At 46.8% G+C, this 20633-nt stretch overlaps 1 protein-coding gene across 2 annotated transcripts in view; it reads left to right on the forward strand.

Annotated features, from left to right (window-relative positions):
* The first annotated feature begins 7293 nt into the window (after positions 1-7293).
* Positions 7294-20633, forward strand: part of MYOM2 (myomesin 2) — an 87970-nt gene continuing 74630 nt past the window's right edge. Inside the window, exons 1-6 of one of the 2 annotated variants that reach the window (XM_087418644.1) lie at positions 7294-7348; positions 8123-8243; positions 9589-9744; positions 15394-15532; positions 15669-15826; positions 16963-17055. In XM_087418644.1, coding sequence (XP_087274770.1) covers positions 7294-7348; positions 8123-8243; positions 9589-9744; positions 15394-15532; positions 15669-15826; positions 16963-17055 — 722 coding nt within the window. Of the gene's footprint in view, positions 7349-8122; positions 8244-9588; positions 9745-15393; positions 15548-15668; positions 15827-16962; positions 17056-20633 lie in introns of those variants that run through there. The other variant, XM_087418645.1, reaches the window with a different exon arrangement.

Genomic DNA, 20633 nt, shown 5'->3' on the forward strand with positions numbered 1-20633 from the left:
GCTGTGGATTTGGACGTGAAATCACTGATCTTTTTCTTTACATCAGTTAGAATTCTTTCAGTCACACATGATGGAAACCCAACTCCAAGCAGCTTCAGCAAAGAAGGAATTTGTGGGTCCGTATTGGGAAGCCTAGTGGAGCGTGGTGCATCTCGTGTCTCTGATCACGTTGTCTGGGTTTCATCTCTGCTTGGTTCCAGTCTGTGTGCAGGCTCACCTCACATATGGAACATCAATGCCATCATCTTAGGGAGAATGGTGAAGGGCTGGATGAGAGAGATGGGGTCTTACAGGGAGCGAGGGGGAGGGTCTTACTCCCCAATGGAAGGCGACACTCTCTTCCTGTTGGAGACCCGCTCTGTCCCAAGTCTGCTTCTCTGAGTAAGACCTGGCTGAGACATTCAGGATTTCTCAGATGTAGCATGCTAGGAAATGAGTTTCCTCTATTACAGGAGGGGGAACAAAGCAATTCTGGAATTTAAAACGAGGATGAGGAGCTGGTAGATCTCTGGGTCCCTTCAGGAGACTGTCCCTCCCTGGGAGTGAGATTGTCTCATCAGAGGCTAGGACTGGGACCCGAACAATTGAGATGCCATTTGATAGGAGACAGAATTATAATCATCCTGTCTCATTATGGGGCCACACTGTGGGCCGGGGAGCAGAGTACCAGGATGGGAAGTCTGATAGGACCTTGCGGAAGAGGGCAAGATTGGTTTCCCCAAGGGAGGGACTCTGATAACCAGAAATGACACATCAGCTCCCTGTGTTTATTTCTTACCCACTCAACAAACAATAAATTAAGTGCTGGGCCATTGGAGTACTCAAAAGGAATAAGACACAAAATAAAAATTTATAGTCCTAATTAAGTATGCAAAGGACTGTCATATGAGTAAAGTAAATGACTTTTACTCTGTGTCTTTCTAATATTTAATTTGTGCAATCATTGACTTGCTTTGCTGGTCCTTGGCTATGTTCCTTATAAACCAGATGTGGGAACATGGAGTTTTTCAAGGCTCCCAGGCCCTTCCCATATACTATTTTCTCTAATTTCTGCAAACTTAAAAGATAGTTATTATTATACACATTTTAAATATGGGGAAAACAGAGCCCCAGAGAGGTTGACCAGCTGGCTGAAGTTCACCAGCCTCTTCCTGGACTCTGAGATGGAGCCTTCCCCATGCGGCCCCTCCTCTTGGTGATATGTGCCAAGTTACAGCCCATGGTTGTGCCAGTTGTGTTATTTATATTTGGACACATGCTGTGCAAAAAGACGAACACCCTGAATTATCTGGGCTGTCTAGAGGCAGCGGACATCTGTGGTAATCACTATAAATAAGATGTAACTTGCCGACTAGGCACGGCTCCTCCTTTAGGTCGGCAGTTCTTGCTAAATTAACCCCGGGATGAGACTAAGTGAAAGCTTGAGTCGTCTCTGAAATTAAAAAAACAAACAAACACAAATCACACAAAAAACTCACAGAGGCCACCTTCCCTTCATGCAGGGCTAACAGCCCTCTTGAAGTTCAGTGCCCTGGCTGACAAATGGTAACAATGCTTATTGAAATTCAAGTAGTTACCAAAGACTCTCTGGAAGTATCAATTTATGTGCCAGGGAAGCTGCAGCTCAAAAGGATTGAAAATAAGTCTGAGACTTTATGTTTAAGAGTTAAAATGAGTGGGAGGAGAGCCAAGCAGAGACTGTCAATGCCCTGCCCTCTTTTCCTGCCTTGGTCGCTGAATTGTCGCACAGTTTCCTGGGGAAAGAAAAGTGCACTTTGTGACTCAGGATGGATATTTTTCCCTCTTCAATTTAGATTTTCCCAACTTGAATATGACTTTCTTTCTGCTGAGATCAGACTGATGATTTATGATGCAGGTACCAATTTGGGGCGAGGCAGTCCCCTGTGTCTATATATAGCATCTCCTCAGTCCATAAATGGGAGGAGGGACAGGGCTTTGGAGGGAGAAATCAGCTTTGCTTTCTTCAGCCAGAGCCTGGAGGCTCAGTGAGCTGCGCAAGGCGGAGCCCTCTCCTGTTTGCAGAGCCCTCTCCTGTTTGCCATTTTTCCTTCTCTCTGGGTAAGTTTCTTTTTCTTCTTAGCTTTTCTGATTTGAGGCATTGGAGGAAGGAAGTATAACTTGTGCAAAAGCTGTTTGCAATCAAATAAGTGGACCTATTTCAGGGTAAAGAAATATGAACCAGTTGACTCCATTCTATACAGAAAAAAATAGCAGATAATTAGGTCTGAGGTCTGTATTTCTTTGGCTAGATTTTATTATTTTCTTTATTTCCCATAGTCACGGTCTTTACTGTTATAATATTCTAACATCCCTTCAGAGTACTTTGCATCTTAAAAAAACCTTAAGATTTTGGCAACGTTTCCCTTAAGGCCCCTGAGTCATTGATTGCTACCTGCAATTTTCATGAGCATCTCAGAAATGTGAGGAGAGTGCAGATTTGAAAAGGTGTGAAATAAAATGGGATACTTTCTTAAGAAAAAAAAGAAAATCGTTTAACTTGGACCTAGACTATGTTATCCAGGGAATGGGAAAGAAAACAATACTTCTTGTTAGTATTTCCAAGTTTTCACCTCAAAACGACAGTTTCTTGTGGTTGTTTTCTGCTTTGTGATGTTAGGATCCTGCAGGATTTTTCAGCTCAGTTCCAGTGATAGAGCCTATGCTTTCTCCAGTCATGTTCTTGGAGCTCTGCCTGCCAAAAAAGATAGTGAAGTGGGATCCCTGCCCTCAGAAGGCCAGCGGGGGGAGGCAGCGAGGAAGGAGAGTGGGGGTCGCCATGGTTGGAAATGCTCGACCTCCCCTCCCTCCTGGTTTCACAGTCCTTTCTTACTGAGCAGAAGCAAAACAGGCATCCAACAGCAAGTGGAACAAAGACAATTTCAAGGGCTGTGTAATTAACTGAGTCTGGCTTATATTTGTAGTGAATTTGCATGAAACTGACATTGAATTAAGACCTTCATCTGCGTGCCAGGTCTTTACAAAAACAAGGAGGATCTGTGGGTAACTTTAACTTTTATAACTGTTGATTTGTTTTTAATTCTCTCAGTTTGTGGAAAACATGGCAACTATCTGGGTTGCTGGAAAATTCTCCTGTCCGGGAAGCTGCACATTATCTCATTTCTCGATTGAATTTGATCCTGCCTAGGCATTAGGGCGGAATGAATCAGGGTCCTTGGAAGCCAAAGAATCTTGAAGGAGAGCAAACCAGTTGAAGAAACTTCTAAGTCATTCATGTCATGGTCCTAAAAGGTTATTTAGGGAAACACTTGAGAATGTAGCTGCCAGAAATTAGACATCAAACCGTATTGGATTTATCATTGGTGATGATTTTGAGAATTATTTTGTGCACAATTATCTTTACTTTTGGTGCCCAGCAATTTGGAGAAACCTTTGAGGGAAGAAGTTCCCAATGTGAATGGGCTCACATAAAACTTGCCTTTGGAACCCAGGGCTTAGTTACTGGGGTGGATAAGCCAACTGTAGGTGCCAACTATCCTTTTTGTGCCTTTAGAAAAGATTTCATTTGGTATGTTCATTAACTGACATTTTTAGCTTCGCAAACGACCATTTCTTTTATTAAATGGAAGTAAATGCATTGTAGTCGAAACATTTTCACAAATTAAAACCCCTCTTGGTGACATGAAAGATGAGTTCCAAATATTCTTCGCAGGAAGGGATTAGGACCAAGCGTGTCACAGACACACAGTCCTCTGAACTTGAGGACGGGCTCACGTTTCATTCTGGTGTCATAATTCCCAAACGTGTCAGGAGCATTCCGCGAGTGGCGGGGGGTGATGGTGGAAAGTGGGCGGGGTGCAGAGTCAGAAGTCCAGGATGGAACGTTGGCTCTGCCACAGACGAACCAGTGACCTGGGCAAGTTATTTTCACCATCTGAACCTCAGCTTTCTCATGGGCAAGGTTGAGATTGAAACCAGGACAGAATGAGCTCACACATGTCCAGTTGTGTAAATTCAGTCACAGCTTGCTGTAAAAACCCAAACCGGTGTGTTTAGAATACCTTCACCTCTGCATCTTCCCTTACTCTCCATCTTCAGTATTGAGGATGGTCAGTGCTAACAGTGGTGTGTTGCCTCCAATATTTTTTAAACCTGGCCATAGATTCACGCACGGCTAGAATTTGAAGAAATATTAGCTGCCACCTACTTCAGCCTCCTCGTTTCTCAGTGAAACAGACTGAAGCCCCAAGAGCTGGATGGGTCCCCGATCACTGCTGGAATCCGGTCCTCCCAAAGCCTCTTTACCCCAGGGGACTCTCATCAAAAACTGTGCTTGAGGAGGGGCCAGCCCCGTGGCGTAGCAGTTAACTGCAGGTGCTCTGTCACTGGCGGCCCGGGTTCGGATCCTGGGCGCGCACCGACGCACCGCTTGTCAGGCCATGCTGTGGTGGCGTCCCACATAAGGTGGAGGAAGATCGGCACAGATGTTAGCCCAGGGCTAGTCTTCCTCAGCAAAAAGAGCAGGATTGGCATGATGTTAGCTCAGGGCTGATCTTCCTCACACACACACACACAAAAACCAACTGTGCTTGAGGAAAGGCAATTTTCATTGTGTTTTGAGGTGTGTGAGTTGGGGGAGGACATTTAACATGCACCAGAGGCAGTTTTCTTAGAAAGGAGAATGGCTTTCCATGGAGAAAGTGAAGGGAAATCTGGCTGCCGGTCGGCCCCCTTACTTCCCTCTACTTTATCGTGTCATCTGAGTACAGCAGGTTTGGTTGAGTTCTCTCTGTGGTTCCTCGTAAATGCCTTGCGACTCCAAGGCTGTGGCTATGGAAAACGTGCTGAGCCTGCAAGGAACGAGCTTCCAAGAGATCTCGTCACTCCCAGTCTGGAGGCGGTCAAGGACACTGGGAAGTTCTGAAATATGAGGTCCACTGGGGAGTGGAGAGATTGGAGCAGAGCACAAATTAAGTGGCTGGAAGCCTGAGGATGTGTGGTGGTCCTGCTGGTATGTCCGGGTTGGGCATGAACTGACAGAAGTCAGCATAGGCAGGTGGAGTTGAGGGCGCATTGGTACAGGAGTCAGATGCACAGATGTGAGCTTGCTACTGTCCCCGGGGCAAAGCAACTCTGAGATGTTCCCATCCTTGAGAATCAGTGATTCCATGATTCAGGCTTGGCTGGCACAAACGTTTGTGGAATGAAGAATGGGTAGACCTGCAGATAATTGCATTTGCAGAGCCTTTGAAGCCGCCTGATTTTGATGGCCGTCAGCACGATGCTTCATTAAGTGAGCAGAGAATGAATATGGGACTACATGCAGTAAGTGTTCTCTTACTACCTGGTCTACAGTTGTCTTGGGGGGGGAGACAGGTACATTAAGTCTACAAATCAGAGCAAAGAACACAGGAACCACCCATACTTGACTCCATCTTCACGTCACTAATCACTACAAAGTGTATGCTCCTCCCAGGGGAGTGTTGAGGACATCCAGGCCACACCGCCACACGCCAAGTTAAGCCAGTGATATATTGAGTGCTGACTGTGCACGGAGCAGTGGGCAGGACACTGCAAACTAGTGAAAGGAGAGTGAGTCATTGGCTACGAGCGACGCTGACCTTTCCCAGTCATTTCACATTCAAAACAAGAGCATGGGTCCCACCGAGTGTGGATTACTGTCTTTAGGGGGTGCTAGCTGCCACAATTTAAACATTTCAAAATAGCTTATCCTCTCTTATCACCTGGGCCAGTGTTGGACTCTTTCTTTTGCCAAGAAATACAAACAAATTTGAAGGTTAACTCAACATAAATGTAAATAAATATCCTGAAGGGACATGACCACCTGGTGTAATAGCACCGACAAGGAATCTTCTTGATTTCTGCTGGAGCAGGATTTTCCTCCATTAGTGCAGGTGTGATCGGAGAAGAAGTCTTGAACAGGAAACTGGCTCAAAGTGGTGAAACATGTCCTCCAACACTGGTCTGCCTTCAAATTAGTGAGCTTTCCCCAGCACACGATGGACTCCAGAGGCAGTAAATTGAATGTATGTGATCATGGGCAGGCAGATTTTCTTGAAGATCCACCTTGACGAAGGCGTTGGAAAATCCCATGGAGAGGTGGTTGAGGACATTTCAGATATTAAAGTGATAAATGCATTTTTTAGATACCTTTTCCTAACTACAGAATTCACCTTAACAGCAACAAACAACAATAGCTATGAATTTGGTTGTTTGTGCCTCTATGCAGAGCACTGTGCCAAGTCAGTCTGGAATGTCAGAGTTAGATAAAGGGGAAATTAGCCCAAGGCCACAGCAAAGGGCTGGAGTCAGCATTCGATCCCAGGTCTATCAGGTGTCTGTGCCCTTGACCTGGACATTTCAATACCTCTTTCAAAACCGGGGCGGGATGGAGGGGGTGTGTTTTTATTGTGTTCCATTGGATGCAACATTCTATTATACATTTATAACCAAATTTATGCAAAACACATGCTGGACCCTCAATGGATATGTGGTGGTTGGTGAATTAGTTGATTTTTAAGAGGAAATATGGAGGTAAGTTGGTGTGACAAAGTACAAATGGCCCAGAAACAGAAGTCTGATGACTCTGGATGGGCTAGCCCTTTCAATATGTTTTTGGGGAAATATCTCTCCTCTCTGGCCATCGTATCCCCTGACCTTTCCCCACAGAATAGGGGTTTGGATAATCCTAAGTATCTTTCTAAGCTCTATAATTCTGTGATTCTAGGAAATCACAGTCTAAAAAGAATTGATCATGAGGAGTATGCTTGGAGCAAACTGTGTGCTTCGGTAGGTTTTCTACCATATACCCAAAGATCTGAACAGTGTGCAGAGTGAAGGTGAAGACTATTCCATCTCAGAGGTGGACCTGGGCATTTTCCACTCCTGTCCTCCATCCCCGTGGTCCTCTGTGCGAGCGGCATCTCCTGGGGCTGTGCCTTGGGGTCTTGCCTAAGGGTTCGTTCTTTAAATCGGAGCAGATTATTCTAATTTAAACACAAATGACAAAAACGGAGCTCAGATTTGAAGGAGTTCTTTTGCCTCTTTATTTGGGAAATTAACAATCACAGAGATTTAGGAATACTGTCTACATGATTTTTAGAGATAGCCAAATGACCCAGGAAGTTGGCATTTTATTTATTTTGGGCGAACATGTGCAACCAATGGCCATATCTAATACCCGCACTACTTCAGATTCCCAGATCCCATGCCGCAGGATGGATCTCAACCATTTCTTATTTTGGGGAGAATTTAACCAAAAAGTGCTCACTATCCCACATCCCCTAGGCTTTCATGCTGGGCTCAGTCCCCACTCCCTGCCCATCTCAGCCAAGCAAGTCTACAAATGAGATGTGATTTTAGAGGAAAGGATCTGGAAGGCATCCTGGAGACTGCTCCCTTTTTTCAAGCACCCCTTTTGAGTAGTGAAGACCCCTAGCTCTGAGGCCAACACTGAAGGCCTCCATATGTGGTCGCAGCCATTCCAGAGCCATTTCTCCGTGCGCCTCATCATGTCCTGACACCCTGCCTTTTCTGGCCTCCTACCTTGCTCGTGGATGCCCTTCTTCCCACCCCTTCTCCGCCTGTCAGCTCACCCATCCATCAAGTCTCTTCTCAAATGTCACCTACTTCAGGGGGCCCCTCTGGCTGTCCTCTCCCCTGCTCCCTGTGCTCCCTTCTCACTTCCCAGAGCATTCTGTACCGCTCTCTGCTCTTATCGTCTCTTCTCTTGTATCTAGGTATTTGTTTACTTCTCTAATCTGTGTTTTAATTATTTTTATCCTCGTCAGTCACATTGCTTTGAACAAACTAGATATTCTATAAATATTTGTTGAGTTTACAATTAAAGGAAACCTATAGCCCAATCTTCTAATTTTCATGGAAGCAAACAAATGAAGTTGGGTCCCAGGTAAATTAATAGGCATCCAGACTCCTAGTCCAAGATTATCTCCACTTATATAATCCTTCTTTCATTCCCCCTTTCCCCCCGAATGGGTTTTGTTAACTGGAGTTGATTTTCCCCTTGGAACAAGGCAGTGCAGTGTAGAAACTAGTGTAGGGAGTGCAGAAGCCTGACTGCACTTGAGAAAGACCTCAGCACTGCTCATCGCTCTTTATTCGTAGACGCAGACAAAGATGTCGCTCGTTGCCATGCCCTTCTACCAGAAGAGACACAAGCACTTTGACCAGTCTTATCGTAACGTTCAAACAAGGTACCTTCTGGATGAATATGCAGCGAAGAAGTAAGTTGGAGTTCAGTGATTAGATGGTAGAGCGTTGATTATTGGTGTCCAATGTTTAAAGGTGGCAAACTCTATCCAGACCCCTGAAACCTGGAGATGAGTTGGTTTGGGGAGGGCCAGGGATGGCAGTGCTCCCTGATGCTCGTGTCCAACGCCAGAGGGGGGACACGGCTGACCCGGTTGTGCAGCAAACTCTGTGTGGAGCTCTGCACAGCGTGCTGCTATCTCTGTGGGTCCCGAGAGGTCCTGGTAGACTGGCTCTGAGCCCCTCGGTTAGATCGATGGCAGGAACCTCTTAGTAAGTGCTTGTTGACTTTACTCCTTTTTACGTATCACCCAGAACTGGAATCTAAAACGTCACAGCAAGGAAGGGCAGTGAGAAGGACAGCAGTGGAGAAGAAAGTCGGAGGGAGAGAAATTACTGGGTGGCAAAGTAAAGATCAGACAAAGTTGATATCAATAATAACTTTGCTACATTAATAATAAATATAGCGAAAGTGTATTTATTCACTGCCTGGTAGGCTGGTGTCCAGCCGCAAGTTCTTCTGCGAATTCTCAAGTACAGTGTCCTGAGGGACCGGCAGCACGTGCCCCAGGTGACAGCGCATCTGCAATTCTAATGGGCCGATGAGAAGGCTGTGCTGAAGGAGGAGAGACTGCCGGCAGGGCAGGCTCCGCCCGAGGGGCCCGCGCACACGTCACCAGCACCCTATATTTAGAAATGCCTATGGCCCTTGATGTAGCCCCATCCCTGTAACAAACAAAGCCAAACAGTTGCAGCCCCTTCCAGCAGCCTCGGGGAGCGTCAGATCCCTCAAGATATATATAATCCTGGCCTTGGGCCGAGGGCTCGGAAGGCACCGGCTGGCACTGAAGGGAGACCACAAGGGCGGAGGTGGAGCTCAGGCTGTGAAAGCTCCCCTCTGAGGACGGGCATGCGCAGACGGGGCGTAGGGAACACAGAGATGTAGGTTTGTGTGTGTGCACGCATGCCTGCGTGTGCACTTGTGCTTGCATGTGTATATATGCGCACACGCATGTAGGTGCACATGTGCGCACACACGTGTGCAGGAGTGCACATGTGTGCACACACATGCATGTATAATGGCACGGGCACATGCATATGTGTACGTGTGTGCACATATGTGTTTGTGTGCTTTTGTGTGCAGGTAAGCTTGTACATGAACACATGTGCATGTGTATATGCTTGTGCATGTGTGTGCGTGTGTATGTGTGTGTATGTTTCAGGGATGGTTTGTGGTGTAGACAAAGAAAGTGATGCTGTGTGTCATGACACATTGTTACACTTGTCTAATGCCCCTAATTTGTTTCAATGTTCCTCAAGGCGCGCTTCGACCCAGTCGTCTTCTCAGACGGCTGTCACTCAGGAGTCATCTTCCCACAGAGCGTCCAGCCAGACGGCCTTGGGAAGGACAACCTGCAGGCTCTGCGCAAAGAGGCTGAGCGCCGAGTCAGAGGAGGAGCATGAACGGAAAAGGAGGTAACCCTGCGGCCTCTCTCAGACCACCCGTGAGTCAGAGGGAGCTGCCTAGGGTCACAGAACTACCACACATCCTGGGCCAGGCACCCGGGGAGGGGGCCCTGCAGGTCAGGGAAAGAGGAGTGAGGGGCGGTAGCTGGAAGGGAACTTGAGGGAACACGGAAGGTGTGACTTGTAATAAAAGCGAGAAGCTACGTTTTCTGATCGTTTGCTTATTCTTCACCATCGTCATCTCAATTAATCCTGACAAGAAAACTGGGATGAATTTTCCCCTTCGTCCTGCAGAAGAGAACACTGTGGTCCAGAGAACTCACGTCCCTTGTCCGGGGCCCCACGCCTCCTTCACGTGGCATCTGGAATGTGCCCTCAGGTCTCTACCCCGCTCCCACACCAAGCTCACTCCCTGTCCGCACAGCGCAGGATCGTCCCATTCGAGACAGAGCAGTTTGAAGCTGATTTTGAATTTCCGTCAACAACCTCTTTAGCTGTTGAAGGACAGCGGTGAGGGCTGTAGACTCAAGCAAGGTGATCTTCCCAAGCGGGGCCGGGCTTTCCACCAGCTGTCCGTGTGGAGAGTGCCTTGTGAGGGGCTCTGTGAACCGTCATACTCCACATTGCAGTGGACTCAGCTCATGTCATAGGAATGAGGTGGATTAATAGGAACGCCAGTCTTGAAATTATTTCCAGATCACAGAGAACAGGTGTGATCTTACTTTGATCTTTTCAGGACAAAATAGTTGAAATGTCTCGTAAATACTTCATTTTATACCTGGTCTATTTTTTCCCTCACCTCCCCCTGCTATTTATTTCTAGACAGTTCTCTCTATATCTCTAAACACTTACAGTTGCACCATGACTAAGAAATCTGTTTAATAAAAATAATGAGTAGCTGAAAAGATGAACCCTTATTTTTTAAAATTTGAGTTATCTTTTAGATGCCTTATGGGAATTTTGCCACGTAAATTAATTTTATTATAAAATGAAGACTTTACAACAAAAGATCCTTTTGTAATAGGATCACTTCAAAATGTGTACATTTAAAAATCTGGATTTTTATGTATTGGATTATTTAAAAAAGGGTTCTACTTATATTTAAGTTTTTGGCACGGGGGTGAGAGGACTTGGGCTTTATCATTTATTTTATCAGTTATACCTTGGTGTGACCTTGAACATATTGCATAAACTTCCTATTCCTCAATTTCCCCAGGGATGAAATGGGGGAGTGTAAACTTCTATTAATGTGAGCAGTCAGGGAGTGGGTTACCGTAATTCATACAGTTTCAGCAAAAATGACTTCTGTGACAGTGCTGGCTGTTGGAAATCTTCCTAAAACACACAAGGCTACTCTCTTGCAATCGTAAATCTGACTCACAGAACGTGTGTTGATTATCGATGACTGACTATAATCTTACCCTGTCTCTCAAACTCGTTTTTTAGTAGATATAAGTAAGCGGTTGTGCTGACTCTGTGCTGAGCCCAGTACTCATGTTTTGGGATTATGCATTTTTTAGTAACCTCATAATATTTTATTCTCAAAACCCATGTGCATATCTTCCATGTGAAAGATCTTCTTGAAATTAGTTCTTTCCTCCTTTAAAAGTAAATCTAAATAATTGGAGATTTTGGTGAGTTGGGCCAGCGTTAATTGAGATTTTACTATGATTCCTGCTCCCTTCCTGCCACGCGGGCCGCCGGGGAGGAACGAATGAGCACTGTTATGTAGGGTGATTTGAGGAGCTAAATGAATTCTAGTCCTTATTGTTTTAAGTCACTACTCTTGCTAGCCTTAAGTGTTACTGAGCGCTCTTGTATATTCCTTACCTCTTGTGGAAGATATTAGTTTAACATACCGGACAGATTGGTCCTTTGTGCAAGATGAAGCTGTGGGATCATCAGTTTGAGTTAGTGCCTATGTCTTCATGTAAAATAAATGCCAAAGAGGCCTCGGCGTGCTCTGAAGGAGCTCGGCATGTCCTTCTGAAGACACAGCGGGTTAGAAACGTCCTTTTGAGGCCTTTACTTCTGTCCTCCGGAGAAATGGGCCTCCCTGATCTTGCAGGCTGTCCCAGGGGCTTGTCCTTAGCGTAAACGCATGACGGATGATGTAATTCTGCACGAGAGGCCGGAGTCACAGCTGCCTCATCACAGAGCAGCAGAAATATGTTCTCAGTGTCCTGAATTACAGTGTTTGGGGTTGGGTGGGGGAAGAAATTTCAGTTCAAATATTTATTCCAAACTACAAAATGTTAGGGGAAGGTGGTGCTATTGACTTAAGAGTAAGTCGAAGGCTTTAGTAAGTCCAGCACACATAGTCATTTTAAACAGCTTCAAGGTGGGCCTTCTGGTTCTTTAAGCTTATCGGGACAATTCGTGGCACGCATAGAGACTTGTCTCTTCTGTCGCTGTAATTTAGAGGGATTCATGACAAACAAGAAGGCTCATTTCCTGCATGCCTTCTTTGGCAATGCGCTCACTCACTCCTGAAGGACTCCTGTGCACCTGGCACCTGGATGTGAGTGGACCTGAGCAATTTAGATTTAGAGTGGCATGACAGGTGTCATCCGACACACACATACGTGGTGCTTCAAAACTTAAAGACCTGCTGTCCTCCTCCACGCTCCACCAGGAGGGAGGAGAACAAGGTGCTGTGAAAGAGAATGCCAGGGCTATCATCTGGGCATCGGCCCAAGGAGGGTTTCTCAGAGTGGGGGAGGGGGATCTCGGCTGCAGACCACAGGACAAGCAGGAGTTGGCCGCCTTAAGAGTCGGGAGAAATGCCCCACGAGCAGAGGGTGTGCGGAGAGGCTGTGGCTTGAAGAGACTGTCTCTGGAAACAGCTGCGGGACAGCCAGTGGGGCAGGTCCTGGGAGGGGACACGGGGAGTGAGAGGTGGGGCTGCATGTGAGTCAGAATGAAGAGGGCAGTGACCCAATACTCCAGTCTTGGTTTAGCGTTTTTTTTTTTTTATTGATGTTTTCATAGTTTATAACATTGTGAAATTTTGGGTTGTACATTTTTGTTTGTCCATCACCATATACATGTCTCCCTTCACCCCTTGTGCCCACCCCCCACCCCCATTGCCCCTGGTAACCACAATACAGTTTTCTCTGTCCATGTGTTGGTTTATATTTCAGATATGAGTGAGATAATACAGTGTTTGTCTTTCTCTTTCTGGCTTATTTCACTTAACATAATACCCTCCAGGCCCATCCATGTTGTTGCAAATGGGACAATTTTGTCTTTTTTTATGGCTGAGTAGTATTCCATTGTGTATATATATATATATATATATATATATATATATATATATATATACCACATCTTCTTGATCCAATCTTCAGTCGAGGGACACTTAGGTTGCTTCCACTTCTTGGCTATAGTGAATAATGCTGCAATGAACATAGGGGTGCATAAGCCTCTTTGAATTGCTGATTTCAGGTTCATTGGATAGATTTCCAGTAGTGGGATAGCTGGATCATAGGGTATTTCTATTTTTAATTATTTGAGGAATCTCCATACCGTTTTCCATAGAGGCTGCACCAGTTTGCATTCCCACCAGCTGTGTATGAAGGTTCCTGTTTCTCCACATCCTCTCCAACATTTGTTGTTTTTTGTCTTGGTGATTATAGCCATTCTAACGGGCGTGAGGTGGTATCTTAGTGTTGTTTTGATTTGCATTTCCCTGATGATTAGTGATGTTGAATATCTTTTCATGTGCCTGTTGGCCATCTGTATATCGTCTTTGGAGAAGTGTCTGTTCATTTCCTCTGCCCGTTTCTTGATCGGGTTGTTTGATTTTTGTTGTTCATTTGTTTGGTTTAGTTTTTATGGTTCCTCACTCCACATTTCTATACGAAGAAGCTGCGGAATTTTCCGAAATTCTGTATTGCATCTCAGACTTCCCAAACGCCCAACCCCAGGTCTGCGTTATGTACACTGTTTGGAGCAGTGCTGACCCATCATCAGGGGCATTGTGGGGTGACAGAAAGGGTCCTGGGTGGGGAGCCTGCAACCTGGGTTCCAGGTCAGGCTCCATCACCCACCTGAAGTATATGAGCTCAGATGGTTCTCTCCACATCTGGGGCAGACATGATGCCTAAGGTCCCTCTGATCTGATACCCTGCCTCACGATATGAGGTCCACCTGGACCCGCCACCTCTTCATCTGCACACTTCGTGCTGCAGGTGACGTCTTTCTCAGCTGTTCTCCTTCGTGGCGCTATCCCTTCCCAGGCAGCACCACGGAACAGCAAGCAGCCTGGTTTGCTGGGACCTTGGGAGTGCCAGGGTGAAGAGGGGAGATGAGGGTGGGAAGGGATGATACGGGGCTGGGAGAGCCGGCTTGGAGCTTGGAAGCACCACTGGGCCCGGCAATGTTGGGCGGTGTGATTTTGGGGACTCACAAAGATGGCACTCAGGCCAGAAGACATGTGTGCCCATTTCTCTGCCCCTACAGACTGAAGAAGCTGAATTGTTCATTTCATCCTTTTTATTTTTCTAGAATACAAGTTTATCTGTATCTGTTAATTCAGAAGGCTTTGATTCAGTCTTAAATTCACTCATAAATGGCAGCATCCCCAGGAAAACAAATGGTTTTCGTGTGCTGCCTGGCACGAGGTGCTCAGCCTTTCCTAGATTGTCACGTCATATCGGAACTGGCTGGAAACACCCTCTAGCCCCGTGGTCTAACCACTGAGCCTCAGACCCTTGAGTGCAGCCAGACTCCTGACTTTATAAGTGGGGAGACCGAGTCCTGAAAAGGTGAAGACACTTGCTCACTGTTGCACGTCTATTGAGCACCTTCTGTATGTGAGCTGCCGTGAGTATAAGATGAGTAAACAAGTCTTGTTTTTGAGGAATTGCAGACTCATTTCCTGACTGTGTCCAGCGCCTGCTGTTTGCCATCATGACCCACCACACGCAGGGGCACTCTGACAGTTAACATGGCCAGAAATGAGTCAAGCATTTACAGCGGCCTCTCAGAGCGATTCTCTGTAGCTTCCTGGCCTCCTAATGATTGTGACTGTGCACTCCTCTTGGTAAAGGGGAAACTGGAGTGTAGAGCTCCTGTATGGGTTTTATTTAGAATGGGTATACCTGCCCTTCTTTACAACTTCTCTATGTATGGTATTAACACAGTCACCAAAATGCACTCTTGAAAGAAAGAGATAAAAATAAACAGAGGGGCTGGCCTGGTGGCAAAGCAGTTAAGTTCACACACTCTGCTTTGGCGGCCCCGGGGGGCACCCGTTCAGATCCTGGGTGCGGACTTACTCACCACTCATCAAGCCACGCTGAGGCGGCGGCCCACATAGAGCACCAAGAAAGCTGGACAACTATGACATACAACTGTCTACTGGGGCTTTGGGGAAAAAAAGAAAGAAAGGAGGAAGATTGGCAACAGATGTTAGCTCAGGGCCAATCTTTCTCAAAAAAAAAAAAAATTAAAAAAAAGTCAGATGAGGCTGTAGCATAAAAGAGTCCCACTTGGACATTCTATTAAAAAAAATAAACAGAAATAGCATTTCTCCTATTTCCTTGCTCCCCACTTAAGAAAATCCTGGGAGGGAGCACGTCTGGTCCTTCCAGCCCTCGGTGACCAGGCGCCCTTTCCCGGGTGTCAGAGAAGAACGTCCTTCTTGGCCCGCAGGTACGAGTCTCTGGAGGCCGCCTACGGGGAGGCCAAGCGGGAGCGTTTCCTCAGGGAACTGGCCGAGCTGGAGGAAAACGTGCACCTGGCGCGCTCCCACGCTCAGTCCAAGCTGGACCGATACGCCATCCAGCAGATGGTAGGCGCGCTCGGGGTCTCCCCGGGGGGCGCGGGGCCGGTGGCGGTTTGTCGGCACGATGTTGGCACGGCCGGATGGCAGAGAGCCTGGCCTGCCCCCCTGCCACGCGCTGACCCGTCCTTGCCTCCCGGGACAGGTGGAGGACAAGCTGGCCTGGGAGAGGCCCGCGTTCGAGGAGCGGATACGGAGAGCCCCCGAGATCCTGGTGCGCCTGCGCTCGCACACCGTGTGGGAGAGGATGAACGTGAAGCTCTGCTTCACCGTGCAGGGCTTTCCCACCCCCGTGGTGCAGTGGTGAGTGGGGCTCCCTCCCGGGGCGGGACGGGCCGTGCTGCCGCGTTTCCTCTAAGGACCTGCAAGGCCTGGCGCATGGGGTCCGGTGAAGAGGATCCTTGTGGAGGAAACGCGTGCCACACCGCACCTTCCACGGACCGCGTGCGTGAAGCTGCCCGGGAAATCCGCTTGTAAACCTCACGCAAGGTCGCTGTAAATGCGACACAGCCATTTCGTTTTACTGAACTTGACTCAACTGGTTTTCCAGAGGATTTTTAAAAATTTTAAAAATATATTTTATTTTTACATAGAAATATATTCTGAAAGTGGGTTCCCTGAAGTGACCCGTGGTTACCCGTGCGGGTCTGCTCTTAATTATGTGGAGACTCCTAAGAGGAGGCTCTGAGCCCCAAAGCTCGAGCCACATACCGTGCATAGTTAATGCCCCTCGTGATATCCAAGAGTTCACTCTCTAAGCCCATGGACGCTTTTTGTTTTGATACCTGTTGCGTATATATGCTCATTTGTTTCCCCACTTTCTGGAAATGATAGTAGAGACCCCAAAGTTCGTAGCTGCTACAAAAACCATAAACATTTACTTGTATCCTGATTGGGGCTCTCGGCAGCAGGTCAGAAAACAGCGTCAGGTTCTGTGTCTGTTCATGAGGCCGCTGGGGAGGCTGAGCCCCACCCCCTCCTGATCTTGGGGGGATGTGGTCCTGCCGCCCTGGGTGGGACCCTGATGCCAGCTTCCTCCAGCAGGGATCCAGTGCGGTTGATCAGGTAGGTCTCTCCCGGCACGTCCCAGCTACACCACGGCCTAGAGAGGCTGCTCGGGGAGGTAACCAACATTACTCACATTTTTTTCCTTACGGACAGACATATCCTCAATTCCTAACACAGTTCCAGGAGACTTTTGGCACACGCTCTGTCGTAGGTTGAGGATTGCCCAGATAGTCTGAATTCTGCAAGAGCTGCCGTCCCCTCAAACAGACAAACGAGGGCCGTAGCTGCTCCCACTCCTCCCCGCCTGTGATGCTGAGAAGCAAAGCTTGCAGAAGCAGAACAATACCCTACTAGAAGGCAACCAAGACGGCCGGGACACAATGCAAAAAACCCAGTCTGCCTTACACTGAAATAATGTTTCTGTCATTTAGGTATAAAGATGGTGTTTTGATCTGCCAAGCAGAAGAGCCGGGGAAGTACCGGATCGACAGCAAGTACGGCGTGCACACGCTGGAGATCAACAGGTGAGGTCTTGGCGGGCAGGCCATGTGCCCCCGACACCGGCCTCAGATAACCCACGTTTCACACACAAAAGAGAAATCAAATTAAAAAACGGAGGGCAGATCACACCACATCTGCTGGTGCAATCTGTGTGACTTGAGGGGTGTTTCTGAGTTAATTTAATTGGTGGTAGAAGCTTCCCTTCCTTGTCTTTGGTGTCAGGCCAGAGGGTGCAAATCCAGTCGCAGGTCCAGGCTCCCGTTATGGGAACCAAGAGAATAAATGGTTCAAGGAAAGGGGATGGGGTCCAGGGGTCAGGGCTACAGCGACACACAGATGGCGGTCACCTCTGTTTGCAGTGGGCTGCGTCTTGTACCAGGTTTGAGTAACAATCCTTAAACTCAGACTCTTCAAAGAAATATCACCTTCATTATTTTTTTCATAGCAAATTGAAAAAATGTAGAAAATGCAGATAAGTAAAAGAAAATAAAAACCAGCCATATTTCCAACACCAGTGTCAGTATTTTGGTGTATAAGACAACTGTACTTTTTTCCTTACGCAACACACACACTCCTCTAAACATACATGCATACTTTGATTTTTTTTTATAAAAGTGAGATTTTGCTGTTCATTTTCTCTCTGTTTCTCTTGTATACACAGTTTTTATTTTTTACAAAAGGATCATAACATTTTGCAATCCACCTTTTTTCATGAATAGTATATCATGACACTTTCCCAGGGCTCAACTGTTAATTTTTCTGGTAAATGTGACTACATAATGGACTATAATTAAGAACACGCACACTTGTCCAGGAAGCTGAGACCTGGGTTTGGATCCCCAATCTACCATCTATGCTGTGACTTCAGGTAAGTCATCAGCTCTTCCTGAATTGTACTATTCTTGTCTGAAAATAATTATCAACAGACAGATAATAAAAATGTCATCTTCTCTGTTTGCCTTAATAGAGTTATTGTGAGAATCAAATAAGAACATACAGGCTCTGTTTATATGTATGATATAAATATATGGTAATTATGTGTGTGTAGTAAGTTGTATCAAATTCTTTCTGGGAAAAGATGAGGGGTGCTGGTATAAATAATGTAAAAAATCAGGAAACCATTAGAATATGTGATTTTATTTATTACTTAACTGTGAAGCGTGACTGCATCATCATTAGGCTCAGTTTAAACTTCTCGGAAGGGCCCAGGCTTGGCTACCCCTCCTGGCGCCCCTCGCCTGCACTCCCAGGGCGGCATGGCATAGAGGTGCCCATCCCTCAGCCTGGCGGAGCTGGACGCTGCTGTCTGCTCGGGCTCCACCTTGTCCCTCCTCCTCGTGCAGCCTTCTAGGAGCCTCCGTGAGGCCTGGAAGGTTTCCCACCACCAGAACCGTGATTCCACTTGCAGATTAATTAGCATAGGTGTTAAATGTTACAGTTGAGATTAGTATTTGTGACGAGTCATTACCTTGTTTCTCTAGGTAAGTTTGAGGCTCTTTAGGAAAGCTAGAGGCCCTGGCCTCCTGGCCCTAAAGCACTGTTGATTGAGAACCTGCCATATGCCAGACACTGTTCTACATACTTGGGATACAAAGACCAAACCCAGGTCCCTGACTTGGAGGTCTTACTCCTACCATGAGGAGGTGGACCACACGCATAGTAAAAAAGTGGATTATATAGCAGATCAGAGTGCTGGGTGGATGGGGAACCTATGGCCTGCGGGGGGCTTGTGGTGTCGAATAGCGTGGTTGGGTAGACCTGCATGGAGAAGATGTCTTAGGAGCAAGGCTCACAGTAGATGAAGGAGTGGGACAGAGAGATGTGGGGCAGAGGCTCCAGGAAGCACCTCTGGGCCTGTGGGCTGGAGTGGTGGGTGGGAGTCTCAGGACAGGCGGTCGGAGATGTAGCCAGGGCTGAGCGGATCACATCAGATCACACGCAGGCTGTCGCAGGGAACTTGGCATTTCCTCGGGGGCAAAGGGCAGACTTCAGAGGAGAGGAAGAGCTGACTTACATTTTCCAAAGGGTCAGCCTGCTGTGAATAGAAGGCAGGGCACACTGTTGGGAAGCTCTGCTGAAATTCAGGAAAGATGGTGGGGGCTTGGAGCAGTGGGTGCAGTGGAGCTGGTGAGAAGGGTGTGGACTCTGCACAGATTTTGAAGGGGGACACAATAGGATTTGCTGATGGATTGGATGTGGGGTGTTAGTGAAAAAGAGCGTCAAAAGCAGTTCCAAAGGTTGGGGTCCATGTGTCAGCTGGGATGAGGAAGGCTGAGGGGTGGGGGTCTAGGCACAAGCTCATGTGGAGGGCTGGGATCTCCTCGTGCCTCGAGCTGGAATTCCCAGGCCCCTTGCTGCCTTTTTTGGAGAGTAGTTTTCTCTCCTTTGATTTCCAAAATGTGTGGAAATTCTCACAGGCAGTAAACCATACTCTCTAGAAGGAGGACATTCACCCTCCTTTGTTGTCCGGGAGGTCTGATCTCTCGTCCAGGTGCCCTGTGACTGCTGAGGGTGAGGTGGGTCAGTCTGAGTTAGCAACTGGCTCGTTTCCCAGCTGTATTTTAATTATCGTTTTAAAAATAAAAGCCATTCCCTTTTCTCAAGTATGAAAAACGTCCTAGTCACACTAGTGTTGGCAACTTTTAAATTTGTATTGGAAACGATAGAGGCTTTGCAGCAAGTGAATAATAAATCAGTAGAGGCCCCAGGACGCCATGACTACTCGATTCACGAATCCAGGTCTCCTTAGATACACTTGGATTTTGTACAAGTATGCAAATATTCGAGGAATTCAGGAAAAGGAAATTCCCGAGGCTAATTTTTCTCTCAATATTCTTATCTGCACTGGGATGTTTTTAACAGATGAAATGTGAGTATTCTTCAGAAAAAGACCAGTGGGGAAGCCCACAAATTACAGCTCATCTCAGCTGTTCATACCGAACTGCTGAGTTATCATCATCTGATCTGTGGCCGATTTAAGTGGTGTGGAATGTGCTGGCTCCCCTCTCGAGACCGGCTCAGGAATGAGCTTTTCCTTCTGTTACAGGAGTGACATTTATTCCTATGACTATTCCTTGGCCCCTGTCGCCGGATTCTTGAAGTGCCGAAAAGGAAGCTCACTGCCCTTCAGAACTGTTTGAAATTAAAGTGTAGTTGACACTATTTCATGTGCTCGTAGGATTTTCTCTTGGGACTCATAATGTGAGTTCTGTTTCTTGACAGAATTTGAATGTTATTCTCACATTTTTCTATAAGTGTTTAGAACAATCTATCTTGTATTTTATTTGTAACATCTCTACTCCCCACTCGCCACTGCAGAACGGCTTTAGGACTAACTTCTTGCACTTTATTTTTAGACTTTGATATTCAAATTCTAATTTGAGCTAAATTTTAAATCCAGTGTCAACACCACTTGGAGTTTGAGGACGTGGGACCTGATGACCCAGGAGAAATTCATGTGCCACTTAAACATTTGTCTGCCCATGGTTAAAATGGATAAAATATTATTAGTCTGTCAGTGGGGTTGTTTTGGGGGCACTTCAAATGGAGACTTTGGGATGCGAAAGTGCCCCACGGAAGTTTATAAAAATGGAGACCAAAG

Source organism: Ceratotherium simum, chromosome 28 (assembly GCF_057802395.1).
Source record: "Ceratotherium simum simum isolate JZ-2026a chromosome 28, ASM5780239v1, whole genome shotgun sequence".
Classification (NCBI taxonomy): domain Eukaryota; kingdom Metazoa; phylum Chordata; class Mammalia; order Perissodactyla; family Rhinocerotidae; genus Ceratotherium; species Ceratotherium simum.